This window comes from Mugil cephalus, chromosome 9 (assembly GCF_022458985.1).
Source record: "Mugil cephalus isolate CIBA_MC_2020 chromosome 9, CIBA_Mcephalus_1.1, whole genome shotgun sequence".
Lineage (NCBI taxonomy): Eukaryota > Metazoa > Chordata > Actinopteri > Mugiliformes > Mugilidae > Mugil > Mugil cephalus.
Window position 1 is genome coordinate 8,546,819 of NC_061778.1, and position 21,596 is coordinate 8,568,414.

The following is a 21,596-nucleotide window of genomic DNA, read 5'->3' on the forward strand; positions in this document are numbered from 1 at the left end:
ATTGGCAGCCACTACATGTTCAAGCACAATGCCGCGTTTGAGAAACATGGCGTTTTTAAAGTGGCTCCATTCAAATGGGTGTGTTGTTGAATACTGTGTATTTGTCTCCTCTTGTTCAGCCGGTGTAAAAATAATGTTGCGTTACAGAATTTCACTGAAGATAGGGTTGGAGACTTAAACCATAATGAATGAAACTAAAACATTTTATTTCAACTACGGGCTTTATAGATGAATCACACTTTTACGTCTGCCTCAGAAATTATGGCAGGTCAGCTTGTAATTAACCATATTTCAGCTTTCATCATTAATTCATTACTTTGGGTTTTATTAAAGAGTTTTAAGTCTCACAAGCTACATCAGAGGTGTTTCGTTTTTTGTGGCAATTACAGTCTGTTAATTGCTCTCAGCAGGTGCCTCCTGTAAAATTATTTTATGTTTTAATGGTTGTTCTCAAACTTTCCATCAAATCCTCCAAATGGAAGGAATAGGAATATTTAACTTTTATCAGTTATTGACACTGTAAACGCTAAGCAAAGACTTAGCAAACAAAGCAAACACTTCCAACTCCATTTGTATCCTTGACAGACCCTCTTGAGTTGACCATAATTTTAACAATGTTTAAACTCAGACTTTATTGTCCATTACTGCAACTGGAAAACTGTCTTTGGCTCTGGCAATAGAGACAGCAAACCGTGAAGACTATTAAAACCACCACACTCAAGACACTAAGAGTAGGGAATGAATAAGTTAAATAAATAAATAAATAATGCCAGTGTTTTGCTTTTGAGAGTTAAAATAGCTAAAAACATTCCTGTGTGTTATCAGGAATGCATGAGTCATGTGTGTCTGCACCCCCTATGATCCCACATCCTCTTAAGGAAAAGAAAATACAAGAGCGATAGTTATGTCATAAAGAAAAAAAGAAACGGAATAAGCAGAAATATCCCCTGCTAGTTTGGTAATGTTGTCAGAAAAGGTATCCAAAACCTGTTAAATTTGTCCTCATTACCTCTCAAAGTAACAAGGTGAGACATAATGTCCCTGATCCACCTGACTAAGGTGGGGGTTTGGAACTCTTCCAATTTAACAGTATTTGGCAAGTAAGTTAGTGAAGGCCACAACATCGTACATATTCAATGGCCAGTCACAGTTCTATTCACTGAATAGAACTAACAAAGGAAGTGGATCAATAACCACACTAAAAAAACCTCACTCAGTGAGCTAAATATCGCGAGCCAGAATGTGCGAAGAGTGGGGCATGTCCATAACAAATAAATAACTTTTCTCAGCCGTTCTTCTTGGACATTGATACGGCCTGTCTGCGGCCTGAGGGCAGGAGCCGGAACGCTGAGTGGAGGGGATGAGCGTGATCCTGATCTGATGTGAGGGCTGCCACATTATTTAAGGCGCAGGAGTGCTAACATTCGCTAATTAGCTGTGAAGAGAAGACAGAAGTCGCAGATAATGATGACATCAATACGTTTGTGCGTGTCTAGTGAGGAGTTATTGAATAATCCAAACAAGAAAGACAACAGATAAGAAAATAATTCATCCTCTGTGAGCTCATAAATATCTGCAGCAGTCCATTCAGTAGCTATTGAGAAATTCATCTGGACTAACCAGCACCAACGTGTCTGTGTTTTCTGGAGCAAATTTTCTGCTCTAACTCCCTATTTCAGAACAAAAAAAAAAAAACAAAAAAAAAAAAAACACATGACCTCCCTCCATTGATTTCCTCTTACTTTGTGATAAAAATAGTGCCGAGTCCCTTGTGAGCGCTGATCCGCCGTAGACAAGCAGGCAAGTTGGAGGCAGGCTGTGGGCTGGGAAACGCGGTGGAAGGGGAGCAGCCGACGGTGCGCGAGTCTGTGAGAGCCTCCCATGACAGTCGGTCCCAGACGAGGAGACTAAATAAACAACGAGCGAGCGAGCGAGCAACGCACACAGCCATGCCTTGAGCCGCGAAGAGAGAAAATAGAAAGAGGGACGACGGGATAGAGCTCAGGAATAAGATGACACAGTGTGCAGAGGCTTCCGGAGAGGGTAATGAGTTTGGCCATATTCCCATGAAATGCTGCACCACACAGAGAGAAGGAGGGACATTTCCAACCCTTGCAGCTGGGATAAAAATGACCCCATGTCCCTTCAGCTAAGAATTTCTTGTTTCTGTTCTTTCGTTTTTTTTGTTTGTTTTTTTTTTTTTTGCATCAGAGAAGACAAATGTAATTACATGTAATGGCTGCGGCAGAGAAACAACCAAGCCCCTGCTGTTTACTGTCAGTATTGACTTCTGAATCTCATGGTTATTCCATTTGAGACCCAGGCAACATAAACCATCACACAGTGTGGAGTAGGTCTGAAGAGAGATGAAGAGGCATTAGTAATATTGAACATTTTCACTGATCAATAACTATTTCTGTTATCGCCGTGTCTGGGTGAAGTGGCTCCTTCAGTGACCCTTTCTTCTTCCATTTTCTCTCCCTTTTCCTTCTGCCTTCCCCCTCCCTGCTCCTAATCTTTACCCATCCAATACAGAGGGACTGTACCAGCTGGGAGGTCCTCGCTGTCCCCCTCAGAGCAGCATCGAAGGACTGGAAGACACAGAGGTAGGATCGTTATGAGAGAGAGTATATTTACTAGAGGCCAAGAACACATCTAAGCGTCTGGTTGTTTGTTTTCCCTGCGGCCCCGCTGCTTTGACAAAACACCGCCTCTGATTTCACCTCCTTTTTGAGTCTGTCCTTTAAAGAGACTCTTCCCAAACTGCTTTGCAGAGGAAATGCAAGACCCATGTGCTGCTGCTGGTGGTGCACGGGGGAAACATCTTGGACACGGCAGGCGGGGACCCCAGCACGAAGGCCGGCGACGTGGCCACCTTGGCGTCCGTGCTCGAAAAGGTGACGCGCGCTCATTACCAGGCCGCCGCCGAACATGTGAAGATCAAGCTGGTGCCGTGTCCGGCCGTGTGTGCTGAAGCCTTCTCCCTGGTGTCTAAGTAAGTGTAGTTTCAGGGAACACGGAATTGCACTGACTTCATTTACACTTGACATTTCGAGTGTCTCGACTCTGAATAAAATCTCAATTTAATACATATATGTATATACAAATACACTTGGTCACACCTTAAATGGGGTAATGTAGCCATAGCTCTGCATTGCACTGCTAGATAAAATGTCACTGAGAATGGGAGAAAAATGAACACGCACCCTCTAACCCGCCTCTTGCCGGCGGTAGTTTGATGAACAATCTGGAAAGTCTTATCAGCAATTTAGTCTTTCATTACGCTCGGTGGACTTAGACAACCCTGAATACCCGGTACTTGTTTTGGTTTTGTCTTCTTTTGCTAATGTTGGAAACAGACTTTTTGATTACAACGATTTATATACCAGTGAAGTATAAGTGGTCCCCTAACTCTATCTAGCATTAAGCTAGTGCTAGGCTAACTCACTTTCTAAGTCGTCCTCCTGCCCCGACTGCACCAGTTAGACGCTAAGTCATCTGCTATCAGTATACATTTTATGGTCGTGGTGTGTCATTTCACGCCGTGTAGTCTTGCTGAATGGCTCACTACTCCGACCCATTTAATGCGATAAAATGACACATTCCATCCATCTATTTTGTCCACTTACCCAAGGTTGGGGCTCAGCAAATTAATATTGCAGATATCTTTATTCCTCCAAATATTTTCCAGCTCTTCACGAAGGATCCTGAGTTATTCCTAGAGGTATAAACTAAAAAAAGATTCACCAAGGTGTATGAATCTTCTTTTTATGGCCCTTTTTTATGAAGCTGCGGGGAAACTGGGACCCTAGCCAATGTCTGGCAGCCAGGCCTTCATCCATCGGACTTAGCATGGCACAGGCAGAATAAAACAAAAAGGAGCCGCCTCCCTGTGGGCCCACCACCACCACCACCACCTGTAGGATTAAGTATTGGGGTCAGTTGCAGTGTAAATTGGGTAGGAGGCAAAATGACACATGAAAAGCTTGAACTGAGCTTGAATTCTTACAGTTTTAAAAAATTTATTTGCCTCAATACTCCAAGAAGTGTAGTTTACCACTGTCTTTCATAGACTCCAGTTCAGTGAACTGAATCAGAAGAGGACTGTAAACTGTAAGCTAATGGTTGTTTTCTTAAATTTGTCACCATCACATCATTGATCTGACACCGTCTGCGTTGCTTTTCTGAGCTATGTGTAATTCTGGGTAGGTGCTACTAACTAAATATGTATAAACACATGGATGGACTCCTGCTGTGTGAAGAATGGACCAATCCATTAAGTCATTCATTCCACCTGAAATAAACTTTGTGAACTGTAATAACAATCACATGGCAGTTGAATCTTAAATCCACAGTAGTCATAACACGCAATGCTATCCCAACCATTAAAAACTATTTATACAATACATGACACATCAAATAAAAGTTTAAATTCAGTTTAAATGACAGTGAAACCGCAGATGTTGTATTTAAATGTTGAATTCCAGTCTAACTTTGCTAGGGAACTCTTACGAAGTTAAGCTAGTTCACGCTATGCCTGGAGCCGTTTCCTCTGGTTTTCACCAACTCTCTTTAAATAATTGTAAATCTCGATGGTCTAAAGAGTCAAAAGCATAAAAATCGGGTTTTAAAAAGGGAGAGATGCTTTCAGCAGCAATAGGAAAAGGGAGGCAAGCACAATGTAGTTTGAAACATGCAAAAATATTTCAGATTAACACTATGGCAGCCACCATAGTGTTAACATTGTATGGGAAACACTGAAGTAGTAGAGTCAGGTTATAGACTAGTCTAGTTGATGAATAAGTCAATGATTGTGAAGTATAGACCCCGTCATGGTCTACGTCATTGTGATGTCACAACGTTAGCGAGCAGAGGGAAGCTTGAGGCTACACTGTCACTTTCAACCATGTATATGTCGTCTTGCTGCATTTTTTGGTGCCAAAACGGAAAAAATCAAAAACACTAACTTGAAGTTTTATCACATACCAGCCACTGCCAGTCATAGACAACTTTGGTTTGGCTTTGGTGATTATCAACGACAGGCACACACATAAGATAAATATATAATGCATCATCAATTTCCGTCTGGATAACGTTATGGGTTAGACTAAATCGTGACTGAAATTACGTTAAATTGATCATTATTTAGGGGATTCTTGTCACATGTTTCTGCTAATGCTAACCGCTAGGTAATGCAATGTTAGTTGCGTGTTTCAGGAGTGTCCAAACAGATGTTGCATTTGCTACGTTACCCTCTACAGTGGGTCCTCTTACTTCTTTTAATATCTTTGTTGGAGAGGCTTCACTTGATAAAGACACACCAGATTTCATCCCCTCTGTGTCGTCCTTTGGTCAAATTGTCCATCCAGTGAGTGACAGTATAGGCATTGGTGAATGTAGTCCCATCAGTCAGAGTCAACAGTCTCGGAGAGTGAGTGTGTTAGTATATTCTCTAAAATATACATTTTCCTCATCCATTCTTGCTAAAACAGTCCATTGAAACATGCTAACTGTTTACAAGCTGTAGTGTTTGAATTGTGGTGCATCCAGTTAAGCCCCACCCCTCAAAAAAACATTACGTTGTTTACAAACTGTGAAGGGGTCTATATACCTGCTTCTTTTGTTGCATTTTTTTTAAAATAAAACTAACTATTTTGGCAGACAATTGCTTAATTGCTATTAAAATCAATGAATGAGCAACCAAGAGCTTCACCGTGTAACGAGGCACTTGAGCCTTCGGCCCAGTATGAGTGGATCCCAGAGGGAATAATCCGACAAAGACACCCAGTTGGCAAAAGCTGGTGAAGGTTAATCGAGGAAATGCACTGACCAAAGACCCTCAAACAAAAGCTGCAATGTTAATTAGTATGCAGGGGCCTTTTCTCAGCACCTTGCGAGTGAGTGGCCACGTGGAATATTAAACTCCTAACCTTTTTAAATTTTGTTGTTTTTAATTGCTAATTTCCTCCCTCGGTACTGGAGGCGCCTCCTTAGTGAACAAAATGAAGGCTTAAATGACATTTCCACAGACAGTTTCCACAGATCCTGAAGCCTCTGCAAGGAATGTGTGCAGTGATCTGTTTGGGTAATTAGCTCCAGTTACTTTGCATTCAGATTTCATATGAATTTGAAACAGGAAGTTAATTGTGAATGTCGTGGTAGTAGCTCGGTGATGAACAGCTGTCAGTCCCTCGTGATAAATTATGCTGCATTATCTCCGTTTTGGTTTGATTCCTTCCAATTATCTATGTAAAGCAACACTGTCCTTGCCTGGAAAGTATTTTTGAGACACAGGAGATAAAAGCAGGTCTCCGTTCAAGGCTTTTCTCCTTTTTTTAGCATTGACTGCTGCCTGTGCTTAGCCGTTTCTAATGATTCCATTTAATGTCACATGTCCCAGTGGTCACCAGTTTTTTTTCCCTGACAGCGTCACTTAGCTTTCACTTCTCTCCAATTATATGCTCAGGATGTTTTTGTCTGAAGTGTCACTAATCACCGCGGCCGTCAGGATGCGTTTGGCAGTCAAGTCGAGGCTTCTCCCTGGTTTTCTGATTGATGTTAGCAGGAGTGAGGTAGCGAAGCAGGATGAGTGTAAAGAGATTTGAGTGGTGTAGCCGTTCAGCAGCTTGTCCGCTTGGTTCTCCCCACATAAGATAGATAAGATAAAATATTCAAAACAACAATTCTCCCACTGAGGTTGAGCAGAACGGAGTTATTGCTGCATGCCTCGATTATCGGTTCTTGTGTGCATGTAGACATTCGGGCATGCATGAAATTCTGCCTAAAAGGACTCATTCATATTAAGAGGCTGTCTCACAAAGGTCTGCGGATGTGAATGCACGATGGACAAGTATACACCAGTAAATTTGTTTCCGCAGATTGGTTTATTCGCACATTAGCAGGATTTACTTGTATTTATTATTTCTGTTGCTTTTAACATGGTCTGAGTATTTATAATCTCAAAAGGCAACTGTGATATTCAATGAGCCCATGTTCTCACCACTCAGTAACCTGGAGAAACTTTGATTGATGGTACTGTACAAAAGTTGTTGCCACTTTAGATTTTTATCACACAGGAAAACAGGAGAGGAAAGTGTCCATTTCTTCCAAAATGGATTTTACGGTGCATAAAAACAACAACCTCCACGTACAGCCTGTGCCATACAGCCCTGTCTTCTGTGACAAGGACAACAAATAGATAGAAAGAGATAGAATATACAGATGACACTGAGATGACAAACATCCTCAACACACGAGTAGCTTCAAAATGTGTGTGCAATTGTTTCAAAGAGAATTGGTCCATTTGAAAGGAAAATGGTTTTCACACACACCACTGCTTCATACGTATAAAGTCACTTTACCTGCAGGATCTGATATATATATATATATATATATATGTACTATAGTCCTTGTTGCTGTGCAGATTGTATGAGATATCACTCCAAGAGTAGTAGCTCACAGGATTGTACTTTATATACCCCTAATTTGGTCTGGTCTAGATGGGTGGCTCATGTCTAAGTAGCATCCACTTGAATGTTAGGTCTAAAACTTTCCCTGCGGAACGTTGAATTGTTAGAAAATGCTCAATGTTATTTACTTTTCCTGTCAGTGGTCAAGTGTTCATTCATTCATCTTCTGTAACCGCTTGTCCTCTGGAGGGTCACAGGGGGACTAGAGGTTAGCGTGTAGCTAAGAAATGTGCTAATATTAGTTGTTAAATATTTGGACATGTATTGGGCGCAAAAGGTCATGTGATTGCAGTGCATTGCGGTTTTTGAGCTCCACTTCGTCCCCCTATCGAGCCCCATACTGAACATTAGAAATATTAATTCTATTTTTGCCGCAGTTTGAAACAAACGTAGCAGTGTACACAAACCAACGAGCCAACAGTTTGGGAGCCTGAGGTAGCGATGGATGTCCAAAAGAAAGCCCACGTTACTGGTGGAATGAATCAGAATCAGGTGTATTTGGGCAGGTGTTCACACACTTAAAAAGGAATCAGGGTTTTACTTTACTTGCACTGCACTTACATTGGGACAGATATAATAAGTAGGTGGATATAAATATTAAATGGACAATGTATTTACAGCGAGCAGATTATTTCACATTTACGTATGTAAAAAATGCGTTTATACATAGTGAAAAACTTGGATAACAACATGATTTTCTTTTTTACATGTGCTAATACATAATCTGATCCATAAGGTGTATCACAACTGATAAAAGGAGGCTATGTTTGTGCCATTGAACATGTCTGCCACTGCTGGATAATGGGCCAGAGTGGGACTACGGTCCTTTATGGAATAAGAGCAAAAACCTTTTTACAGGTAGATTTGGTTAGTAGCAGCCAGCACATACCTCTGCTGTATACTCTGTATGTGTATGTGCCATAATCTTGGTCGCCATCTTTCGTGAACTACCACCATCTAAGCAGCCTGTTGAAATTCTCCCAGCAACAATGAGAAATGAAAAAGCGTTTTCACTCTCCAGTGAAATTAAACAAAGCGTACTTATGCCCAGATGGCTCCAGGTCCCGAACATACTCTCGCAATATGCGCAGACAGTAGGCATTAATATACACCCACACACCAACAGACACACTTATTATTCAACTACACTTTTGTCAGTTAACAGTGTTTGCTCTAATGACAGTGTTGGACCTGTGGGTGGGCAGAGACTCATTTATTTGCATGCCAGCATAAACATCCATGGAATAGGCAGCCGCACGGAAGGGAATTGCTGCTGTGTGGGTAATTCTCTCTCGTTCTTGGTAACAGCTTGGCTGGAAACCGCGCTGCGGAGTGGAGGTGGCAAAACCTCTTAGCGCCTCAAAGACAAACTTTCACATAAACAAACCACCTTGGACTCTGTGCTTGATAATTCTTTACGAACTGTAGAAGGTCCCTGTAGAGAACGAACATTTTTCCTGCTTGTGTTTCCTCGTTGTCGTGTGTCTAAAAAGCTTGCTGTGCCTCTTAGGGCTCTGTGCGCTCATTATTAGCTCTGGCTGCTAATGAACGTACCTGTAAAAAAAGAAAAAAAAAGAAAAACAGACGTGTAATCAATAGACACCCTCACACAAATACAGCCCACACAGAAACAGTTGGAAATGTGTATTATTGCACTCTATAGTGCGTCCAATTAACAGCAACGGGGATACGACTTCCGTATTGATTTCCTCTACAGCAAACACGCCGCCACTGTCACAGTTTCGAAGAGAAATAAACATTTCAGCTATTAAAAAACTTTGTCTGAGCAGCAGGAGAGAAAAATATAATGGATCTGTTCTTTCAGCAGAGTCATTGTCATTGCTCATTTTTCCTGTTCTGAGGAAAGAAGACGAGGTGGAGGAAGTCCAATTGTCCGTCTCCACAACGGGTGACCTCGGTTCAGGGAGATAGAAGCTCATTATTCTGGCCCTGGATATCTGGGGACATGCCACAACTATTTCTGCCCTCTCCCTAATTAAGGGATTGGCGGGATTGGCCATTGGCGTTCATGTTAATTGTACAAACGTTGTGCAGCGCGAAGCCGGCCATTAAGAAACGGGGGGGAAGCAATTACGCAAGAATCTGACAGACTTGAGAGTTTTTCACTTTGCCATTATGGGGCAAAAGGCAAGAGGACGGCAGGGCAGAATAATAGAGTCCATCTCAAGGTTATGCCGTGTGAGATGAGGCCGATTGGAGGTTTAATCGGCTCACTCCGTTATATCCTCTCCCTGCCGTTGTTAATGGATTCCTTTATCATTGCGTTACCCATGAAACCTTCAGGAAGACTTCGATGCATCTCTTAGTATTGAAAAGTATTGTAATTTCCTTGCCTTTGAGTGCCTTTTAGTGAGTCTCTGAGAGTGACACTCTGAATGGACGTCATGTTTGCAAAGTGACAACTGGAAAGCTCTCTCGGTCCAAACATTAAACCTTGAAGCTGATGTGAAGTCGACTGACACCCATAACAAATCTGCAGATGAGGCTGTTTGCACGGTCGACCTCTGTATATTCCACGTTAATATCACTCGGCCTTTTATTAATGCATGTGCGGAGACGTTAGGTAAGGTAAACACTGCTGCGAATGACTTTTAATGATGAGGGTAACGCAAGATTTTCTCTTCTGCCATTCAAGGATGTGTTTCATTTGAGGAGTCAAAAGCCTCCCAAGTAGCACATTTAGATTATCTCTGTTCCGTTTGATGGATGTCAAGCTCGTCATCCCTGCAGCACGACAGATAAGATTTTTCATAACAGACAGTATGCCCGTGATTAAGAATACAAATCTACAGCCGTGGTGGACTGTAAAGGATTACAGAGCGCCATCTGGGTCATTTGTGCACGGTCAAAACAGCCACTGATCTGCAGCGTTACACAGGAAATTACAGTTGAGGGTTTTAAGATTAATTACAGCCATTAAATGCAGATGGGGTTCGGATGGCGTGGTAGACAAGTCCTTTGAAAGTACATGTTTGTACAGACAAAGATTTTTTAATGATGGATTCAAATGAATCAGGACCATTAATGCAGTACAGACAATAACCTGCAGCCGTGCGAGACGTCATAACGTCAAAACTGCCACAGCAAATAAATCACATACAGTCCTGGCTGAGCACACAAACACACACACACACAAACGAATCACTTATTTGAATGTAAAAGAGTGGCTGCTGCTGCTGCTGCTGCATGGTAATAATACTAACAAGTGCTTGCATAATCAAGTAATTATGCAATGCAAATAACGAGTGTCTCACCTGGCATTTGTTGAGCAGAGCAGCAGGTGTTAAACCTCTGTTCCTGTCCTGTGACTTGCTAACCCCGCGCAGAGGCAGGGATGTGTTTGGAATATTAATTCCTCCTTTTTACGGTCTCGCTGAGCAAGTGTGTGTTTTAGGGAGTGTTTGAAAGCAGCAGCTGTTAACAAGACTCAAATAAGATCAAGGCCGGGCAACTACAAAGCCTACGCCAAACCCACAATGATTCTCAGCTGGGACGCTGGGATTTCTCATTTCTCCGTTCCGAAGCTCAATAAACAAGCGGTTGATAAATCACTGTGGGTTTAAATTATAAGCTGACCTCATTATATTGTGTTGCACAGCAAGTCTTCCCACTGGAGCAACACGGTGACATCTCTGCCAGCGGTGGATATTTCAGGCAGCAGCTTCAGTAGAAAGAGTGACGCCGTTGTTATGCAAAATAGCTGTGAAGAACGGCTCCAGAATATATTACGAAGGTTTCCTATTTTCTTGCGAATCTGCATGGGAGCAGCTCAAAAGGGAGAGATGGTCTCAGCCCCCCTGCTCTCGAGAGGAGGGTGGGACACTCGCAGAAGCAAAAACAACTCCTCAAGAGGTGATCATGGTTTTCTGCCGACGGCTGCACATCACGGCCGCATCCTGTGGCGTGATTCCCCTCGCTCCTCTTATATAACAGCGGCCGGCGCAGCGGGATTCTGCCATGAGTTGACGTTCAGATGAAGCTAGTCCAACGGAGAACATGATTTATTGAGATTAAACAACCAGTACAGAACAACACCGGAGCATTAATTAACCTTTAGCATTAGAATAAAAACAAACCTCTACACGCCATCTGAGCACTAACGTGACAGGACTTAGCTGTTTTTGTGGCATTGTTCTTTCCTCCCATGTTTACATCAAATTATAACAATTACACTGTAAGGTGATTAAACCCTTAAGACAACAGCCAAGGTAAACGGTATACAAGTTATAATTAAAGTAGAGTCATGATAACATTTAATCATAATTTGTTGACTCGCCATATAATCCTGAATGCAAACTTTGCAATGGACGCTCTTGTCAGCTCAATCCAGACAACCACGCAAAACGTTTTGAAGAGCGAGGTTGCTCAGCTGTCGAATGCCACATAGCAGCATCTCTGAAAGCTTCGCGGGCAGCTTCAGCGGTTTCATTGTGTGCTCACTTTGTTGTCGACAGGAAAGGTTTTGCAAAGTCACGCTCACAATTGGAGCCGCTGTGACTGAAATGCATATTTGTTATTACACGGGATGAGACGTTACAATCTCTTGTGCCAAGATCCGAGACAAAACTAATTTAGAAATCCCAGTCCAGCTAAAAAAAAACGACCAGCCGTCAGCTACCGGCTAGCGACTAATAAGAAGACACCAGGTAACTAGCGTAGCCAACAGCAGTAGGTAAGGAGTGATGGGATGTGTGACTACATGTCAACCAACAACTTCTTCTCCTTGTGCCAGGATTCGGGGAAAGATACATTTGGAAGCCCAGTCCAACTGGGGGGATAAAAAGCCAGCAGGCTAGCCCTCAGCTACCGACCAGCAATCAACAAGAAGACATCAGCTAACTAGCCTAGCCAACAGCAGTAGGCAGCATGCAGCACATCATTGGGGTTTTCAAGTTTCAATTTCAATTTACACCCAGGTTACAAGCTAACACCAAGTGTGTCTCCCTTGTGCCTCCAAAACAGTTGTGACTCATCAGAGAGTGGACATTAGTCTTCTGAGAGTGTCCTGTGGTGTCTGGCCCTGTCCCATGAGATTACATATAAACATGACCAGGGTTTGGACTTCCTAGCAATGGGTTAAATATTCTCATCTTTCTCTGCTATTCGAGGTAACTCTTTGTTTTTGTGACATCTCCTGGAACATGGTATTTCCTTTGCTGTCTCACACATATTTTCCTCACCTGCACTTGCTCGATATAATGCCAACTTTGCTGTGAACTCGACTTTAGTATTAAAAAAAAAAATGGGGTGCATTAATCAAAAGCACAGTGAAACTTTTGTATTGAATAAATTCACATTGTAAATGCAAAACCATTTTCTCACCCATTTTGTGGACAGTCTCTGGTTTCCACGCGTCCCTATCCAGCAGAACGGGCTGACGTAAACACTTTTCAAACTATTTACAAAAATTGGCTGACGTTAATAATTGCCCTCCAACTCAGATCTGTCACCGGTTGTGATGATGTGGCAGCGGGGGGATTGTGGAGGCGGCTTTATCTTCTGTGTATGTCAGAGAGTGACTGCCGAAGCACAACAAACACACCAGCGCCTCTTTTCTTTCTGGCAGATTCCTCAAAACTCTCAGCATGGGGCTTTGTCGCTGCTGCAGCAAATAGTTGATGTAAAAGTGATGGCGATGGGAACTCAAAATTTAGTTCTCAAACTTTTTATTATGTTGATTATCAAAAGTTCTTCTGTTTGACAAATAATGCAATAAGAAATGCACTCATTCAAGTTTTGGCGATCAAGTAAATCAGACTAATATGCACCAGAACATTGACAGTCAGAGACATTACACTGCTTAGGGCCAAATTGTGGAAATATATTCTTACACTAATGATGCACAGACCTTTTTTTATTCTTCTACTGGAGTATTGTTACCATGGCAATATCATGTTTGTCTCCAATAAACTTCACCAATGCACATGCATAAGGCTCATGTGATGTTACTCGACCCGAATATGAATCGCAGCTGTCTAATTAGCCAGACGACTGGAACGTCCCCCACGTTTTGGGAAATAAACATATGGGCTCATATTTGCAGATTCTTATTAATTGAATCTCTGTGTGCTCAGTGGAGACAGTCCTGCAGGATGTGTTTGAATTCAATTAAACTTGGTGGACAATAGTAACTAGAATAATTTATGTAGAAGATATGCAAAGTCATTTAAAGGGAAGTGTGCACTGTTGGGCACTCTGCACTTTAAATGTAATCCAACAGGCTAATGTTTGATCATACAGCGACCAGTCGGAACATTAAAACCAATGAGAGGGGAAGTAGATGCAGATCAACACCAATTTATTAAAGAAATAAAAACATATTAAAACCCAGGTTAATCCGGTGAAAATTAAAAACAGATCAAACGCAATTAAAAGCCGTGTTTGGACCTGGCATTCATGTGGATGTTACCTCCCACCTAGACCAGACCAGACACCCCCACCCCACAGCAACGACACTCCTTGATGGTAGTAGCCATCTGACACAGACACACACAAAAAAAACTGTTTAGGAACAACTCAACAAACATTAGGAGCACAAGGTGTTGACCTGGCCTCCAAATTCACTAGATCAGAAACTGATTAAGTATCTGTGGGATACACAGAGGCCCCTCCTCTCAACCCATAGGACCCAAAGGCCCCTAACTAACAACATCCTGTTTCCAGACATCACAGGACACCCTCAGAAGACCCATGTCCATTCTCTGATTAGACAATGGCTAGTTAGCTGGTGTCCTAGACAATATTAGGTCAAAATGTTACACCTGATCAGAGTATATTGAATATTAAGAAGGAACGATACAACATCTACAACACAAACGTCTTCAAAACCACCGTACCCTCATTCTGTCTGTCTTCCTGCACAACTTCCCAAAATGTTGTATTATATAAATTTGTGTCTCAATGCTACATGACAACTGCCAGCCCCGATTCCCGCAGAGGTCGCGCCCTTGCAGTGAGGTGTCCATGGTGGCCGACATATTTCTGCCTCCGTGTTGCTTCCTCCTGCACTCAGAGCAGGTGATGGATGGTGACAGGGTTGCTGCTCAAGGAGACGGTGCACCGCGATGCCATCTTTTACCGTTTCCCCCCGTGCTGTCAGCTGGAAGTGTCTTCCGTTGATCTGTGTGTGTGTGCGCGTGCGCGCTGTTCCTGTGACACACGCACACGACTGACACGCACCCCGTACGCATCCATTATTGTCATCAGCGAGGATGCGAAGGCTCTCCTCACGTTGCTGCTGCTCGGGTTTATTTACTTGTGTTATATTCCCCGAGATAACATTTTTCTTCCGCTTACCACGCACGCACGTAAACACTGTCAGACTGAGTGCATCACAAGCATTAATTTATGTCGCTTTGGCAAGGGGAAGCATAACACACTCTTGTTAAAGCTTTAATCTTAGACATCACCTTCAACCTTCATTTATTTTGTGCATTAAAAACTAACAGAAGATCTATATAAGACATAAATGGATGATAAAATCTCCTGTTTTTATTTCACACCCCCCTTCTTCTTTCCTTTGCTTCCTTCCTATCCACCCTCTCCTCACACCCCCTCCAGTTTGAACCCGTACAGCTATGATGAGAGCTGCGTGTCGAGCAGTGTCGACCACCTGCCTCTGGCTGCCCTGCCCCTCCTCGCCATCGTCTCTCCGCGCTACCAGGACGCCGTGGCGACCGTCATCGACCGGGCCAACCAGGTCTACCGCGGCTTCCTGCAGTCTGAAGACGGCCAGGGGTTCACGGGTCAGGTGTGTTGTGCCTCCCTCTGTTTGGAGAGGAATAAATAAGTAGAGGAGAACTCCCACACTCTCACTCTAGCCTCGCATTATCGAATATCGGGCTGTAGGACCTTTAATAGAAGTCAATGAAGTAGAGATTGCTTTTGAGTGGGCTGTGTAATCTGAGGAAACTGTGGGAGCTCAGGCCCTCAGAGGGCTCAAAACCTCTATCGCTTAAGTGCACCGCATTTTCTTGTCTTATACGTAACAACTGCTGGGCATTTGGAAACGAGCTGCGCTATATACTGTGATGAGGTAATGATCTCTGAGAGGCGAGAGTCAAGAGAATTTAGTCATTAGGGAGGGCTCTGAAACACAACATCTGTCTGATTAACTTAACTGTAATCAAATCTGGTAGGCAAGTGTAATTCGACAGTACAACACATATTCTTGTTGCGCTGTACATGGACTCTGACATTAAAAACACACTTCACATTTCTCAGTCCCTTGCGGTGTAATGATGGAGTACCACTCGAGAAAATGCCCAGATAAAGTATTGTACGTTATCATAGGTTTATTGATGTTTTCTCCTCCTACTTTAGTGTCTACAACTTAATTTATACATTAGAAATGATCGCATTGCGTCCCTGCACTTCCTTCTTGCTTCTCGCTTTACACGACTCTATTAATGACTGCTGCTGTCATAATTTGCTATGGAGATTGATTGTTTTTTTCAGCACTTCATAACTTTAATAGAATACTGTCCTGTAATAGCGGAAACATTGACTGGCATTCACTTAACTGGAGTCCAGTTCAAAAATGACAGACTATACTTATAAAGGAAGCCTACTAATGGTGCATTCATGCAGCAATGACAGCAGAACGAGAAGAACAAGAAAACCTGGACAGAAGCATTATTCTAAGACGGTCACCCGGCCGCTCTCTTCACTGTCACACCTAATGAACAGTCTAAATAGCAGCGTATTAACACGGAAACACTTTTAACGGAGTAGCTGTCTCCCGACTTTTGACTTGTAAACAAGATACAGTTTTAATTGGCTAAACAGACAATATTTGTGTTAAAGGGCAACTTGCGGGTTGTGTTTCTTACTTGATTTATATTGTTACTGTGCTACTTTAGTTTTCAGAGGAAAACAAAGGTTCTCAGAAATAACTAATGGATTCATTGACATGACACATAAGAGACATATATATATTTTTTCACCGCGGTCTAAACAATATGTTAATGCAGCATTGTCCCACATTACAATGCACAAAGGGAAATTGCATGTTGTCTTTCAAACATAGCATACTATGGTCTATTATACATATTGTGTCCTATATACAATACTGTATGGAATTATGATGCAGGGACTGTTTTGCCTTTCCTGCCACATCAAAATATTTCATTGTTGTTTTATTCCAGTCACGCACCTGTCTGATTGTCAGCCTACACACACACACACACTATATGCAGAGGGCGTCTCAATCCTATATTTTCTGTGCAGGTATGCCTGATGGGCGACTGTGTGGGAGGTGTGCTGTGCTTTGACGCTTTATGCTTCAGCAACCACCAGAGGCCTGGCAGCCCCAATAACAGCAGCAGGAACAACAGCACCGAGAGCCTGAAGGTAGGAGCTCGTGTTCTGGCGAGAACACGATGATGCACAGGACTGCACTGGGGGATGTTTAGGGGATCATTGACAGCAGGGACTTTCACGGGTTTGGGATACATGGCTGTGTTATACCTTGTCTTCATCAATGGACTTAATTGTTGCAAAGCATGTGCGCTAGAAACAATGTCCTTGACACGACTCATTGTTAAAAACGGAAGTTCTCACACAGAGTATCCACCTCTGCTGTGCCAGTTCACTGCCCACTTTCCACTACAGCACATCTAGAGATGGCTTTGAGTTACATCACCGTGCAGCAGTGGCAATGTCCTTGACACATGTATTGGTCTGAAGTCTTATACTTAATAGCTGCACACAAACAGCGGCCCAACTGCCTCGCCATTTTGTCCAACAGTCACTGTAGACATGTCATACCTTTTTCTTCCCTCCTGTCCCTCTGTTACTACTCTTCCCATTTTACCATTCAGATAAACTGTTGCACAGTCTTCCCTCTCACGTTAAACTGTTCACTTGGGAAAACCCATCGACTCCAATCCTATTATGCGTAATTTCCTGGTGCAACTCACTGTCACGCGTAGAGGTTTTATAGTAAGTTGCACATTCTCCCCCTCCCCGACAGGATAACTCAGGCATGTTGGGGGAGTCCAGCCCAGGTCTGAGTTCCAGCAAGAGGCTGAGCAAAAGCAACATCGACATCTCCGCTCCCAATGAAGGCCAGAGCGGCCCGCCGCTCAGCCGGAAGCAGAGCGACTCGTACGATGGAGACACCTCGTCCACCGGCCAGCACAGCTTTTTTTCCAGGTGGAGTAAGACACGTGAACATAACACACTCTCAGAGATGGTCACATGGACACACCTTCTCATTCAATTCAACAGTGGTAGTGTCTCTGCAGTAATTTTATAGAGCAGTTGGTTTGCCCTTTTTTTGTTTCTAATTTCCCATACATTTTTGATATGAACGCACATCTTCATCATCCTCATGTAATAGAATCGTTCAAACAAACAAAAAACATCTATACACACTGTGTTTACAGCATGAGGCCTCTGTCTAAATGTAATAGCCTAAAACTCACCTTGCTCCTCTCCACCAAGTCCTGAAGTACCCCTCTTGATGCAAAGTCTATTTGCAACTTAAGGTTACCCCTAAACGTTCCGCTGGGTCATATATGGGACGGCGGTAGTTTTTTGAACAAATCAGAGCTCTGTACACGGGTTGTGTTTGAGCAAATGCTGCATGCAATATGTCATTGGAAAGCTCATTATCATCTGATTTCATTGTGTGACGGTCCGTCAACCTGTCTGATATAAGCCATTATAGGATTCAACAGCACAGCTGACACAACCAACAGATTTTGTTCAAAACAATAAAAACGAGAAACAAGCATAAAATCACCAGAAAAGCCTCATATCGATTCAACAATCAGTATTATCCAAGTAAAAACGCTCCCTTTGTATCGATAAGGGTCCAAACTGTCCATTTCAGTCATATTTTCAGTCCAAAAACTGCTTTTAGTTCCATAAAAATCCAAGAGCTGTTTCAACGTCTTGGACGAAGAAGGAGATGCATCTTCGTATTATAGCAAAAAATTCAAGGGGATTTTTTACGGTGTTTAATTTTTAAATCACCGCTGAACTCTGACCTTTTATTTCGCACATCATTGAACCCAATTCCAAGCTACTTTGTCCGGTCACCAGCCTTCAGAAGTCAGTGAGAGTCAGCGCTGAAAAAGAAGACCCTTCACCCTTCTTTCATCAACACACTGAGGCAATTGCAGTCAATTTAGTGGATGATTGGCGTTTCGTGTAGCCAATGAGCTGCTCTAAACAACGACATGCTACGTGTCCAATAAAGTTCAGTTGCCTCCAAGACAGACCAACACGTATTAGAGCCGGACGTCTGTGCGTAATTTCAAATGAGAAACAATCCAAAAAATGTGATTTTACTTCACTAACTCTATCAGTTACTCTGGTTAGTCTAATAGTTATAGAATATAATTAAACTCTGAGTGTCACCTTTCAGTGGAGCCCAAGAGTATGACCGTACATTGAAGTGTTCAAAAGTTATGGAAATGCCTGGGTATACACTTAGAAAAAAGGGTAAAATAAACTCAGTTTTGGTCATTTTTTTCAATATGGAATTTGAACTGGAAGTAGGTAAGACTTAATGCTCTGATAATCCTGTGTTATCCAGATGAGATCTGTCCTCAATTTCCTCTGAAGGCGTCAGATAGCAAAATATATTTTGCAAACCGAACTTGAGAGTGATTCTGACTTTTGTGACTTTTGCGAACTTCAGAGTCTTAGTTTTCAAAGAGACCAAGACCATGCATTTTTTGGCAAAAAGGCCAGAATGGTAAGAAAGGTCCCTATAATCTTAGATCTTAGAATCTTAGCTTCATGTCCCCAAATAAACTGTTAGAGTGAACATGTCCTATGTTAATGTCAAAGTAAAGTAACAGTTTTATTCATTCCTATTTCCACATACTTACACATTTAAGTTTTCATACACACACACGCAATCACAGAAGCAGAGAGGGAAAAGCCTGTAATTTTAATCAGAGTGCGTCTTACTCACATTAGCGGTTGGGAGCACACGGTGGGGAGTGCTATCAAGAAATTATGTAAACATACATATAATCAGACAAAGATGTAGATTATCAAGTACAGTTGGCTATTGTTGGCCCCCGGCTGGAAGTATATCCATTTCTTTGTCACATATACCACATTTGGTTCAAGTAAACAGAAGAAAAATCACCTCAAAACTCAGAGACGTATTATAAGTTATGTCCTTATAATACGTTTCTTTCAGCCTTCGTCAATCACTGATGAGTGTGTTACGAGTTCATATTTCGGCCCAGATGTTGCACAGCCGCCCTCATCAACGCTTCTCTGGAATCCGTCACCCTATCTCACCCCTTCTCTTTATCAATATTTGCTACCTGACTGCCTTGCCTGCCTACCTGTCTGTGCCAGACTATAAATAGCCTGTTTGTGCCTGCGCCAGACGGTTTGTGAGGGGAGACTGAGCGCTGCGGGTGAATTCAGCGGGCACCGGGGGGAAATGGAAGCGGGTACGACTGCCACGTTGGCTCATTTCAAGCAACCAGTGTTCCCAATCCAAATCACATGCTCCGCTAGACTTTCCCCAATCGAGATCGGATCCCGTCAATTCACAGTTATTCCCACGTAATTCATGACGTTACATTGTCACATTTCACTTCTCGTTAACACTGTTGATTAAACACGGTTTTGGCCGTGTGGAGGGTAAACTCTTGTCCTGGGCAACATCCTCCCGCTGGATGTTCCCATTCACCGTAAAGGCTTACTAAATCATTAGCACTCTTTTCCAAATGCTTCCGCATAATAAGGCAGTATCGGTTTCAGATCTGTTTGTTGCTGCAGTTTTGAAAGGCTGATTATTACAACGTTAACAACAACAACAACAAAAAACTCAAATGTAATTTGTCATTTCCACTTAACAGTTTGTATTTAAATGACAAGTTGAGCTGCTGAAAGGGGGAAATTAAGGACACCCGAACAACAAACACAGCCCTTTATTTTCTACTCCAACGGGCAAAATAACAGTGCAACAGCATGAGAAGTGCACTTACTCCGAGCACTGATTTTAATCGATAGAAATTTGACATGCGAACATGGGGCAGAAGTAGAGAACATGTAGTCATCCAGCCTTTTAATGGTGCTCATGCCTGCGGGACATGTACGGTTTATGCAATGAGTAATATCGATGAATCACAAATATTAGTGCTCTTTCCTTGAAATTTGTTGGTAAAACCAACCAGGTGGACAAATTATAAGCAAAGTCAAAAATAAAAAAATAAATAGAAGCGGAAAGCAATCAGAGCGCTATTGATCTGGCTTTTAAAGACGACTAGAGACCAGCGGCTAATCCCTCTTGCTTGTGTTGTGCCTAATGGGGAGATGTTGGCTCACTAGTAAGCTCACGGATCTCGACGGTTGCTACTGAGACCGACTCGGCCGTTTAAAGAGCTGTATTGGACACGTGATTCAGTTTGCGAGGGCTGAAAAGCTGCCCAGGCTGAGTCATGAAGGCCCAGCGCTGACAGTGACCCCTGCATGTTGAAACAAGCCGGCCAACATTTGAATGAGGACTCATCAGTGTCGAGACCGAGACATTTTTCTTTCCCGGCTTCAGCGTACACATTATTGACATTTAAACTTTCAGATTAGCCATGGTTTGCTTTCAAATACTGTGTGTTTTCAGACACTAATCCTGCACTGATTAAAATACAGTGCTCCATTTAGTTAAAAGGAAACTTTTTACATAATTTTATCCTGTAGATCAAACAAGAATAGTCTTTGTTGGTTTTTCAACTCACTTTTGCGAGTAAAGTCAACTGGCAAAAGTAAGTTGATCTAATTTACAGAATTAATGTACCAACAAAGACTCCTCTTGTTTGATGTAGGGTATAAAATTATGCAAAAAGTTGACTTAGTTTTTTTAAGTCGTGGAGCACCGTATTTTTATCACTGCATGACCGACTTACAGCTAAAACCCCTTGCTAACGGTGTTAGCTAATGACTAACTGGTGTTATCTCCGTAAGCGAAACGTTACATAGAGGAAAATAACACATCTCTGCTTACTTTAAATTACAGTCGTTTGCAAACATTAGCTTGAAATTAAATTAGAATCAAGTACTTGTAAAAAAAAACTGCTATCATTAGTTTCACATAAAAAGTCTTTTGAAGCCACTTGATATTGTTAATTCCAA

General features: G+C 42.4%; 1 protein-coding gene across 1 annotated transcript in view; it reads left to right on the plus strand.

The window, feature by feature from the left end:
- Positions 1-21,596, plus strand: part of pitpnm3 (PITPNM family member 3) — an 87,017-nt gene that overhangs the window by 44,778 nt on the left and 20,643 nt on the right. Inside the window, 5 exon segments of the mRNA XM_047594929.1 lie at positions 2,536-2,606; positions 2,775-2,995; positions 15,051-15,240; positions 16,719-16,841; positions 17,464-17,645. Coding sequence (XP_047450885.1) covers positions 2,536-2,606; positions 2,775-2,995; positions 15,051-15,240; positions 16,719-16,841; positions 17,464-17,645 — 787 coding nt within the window.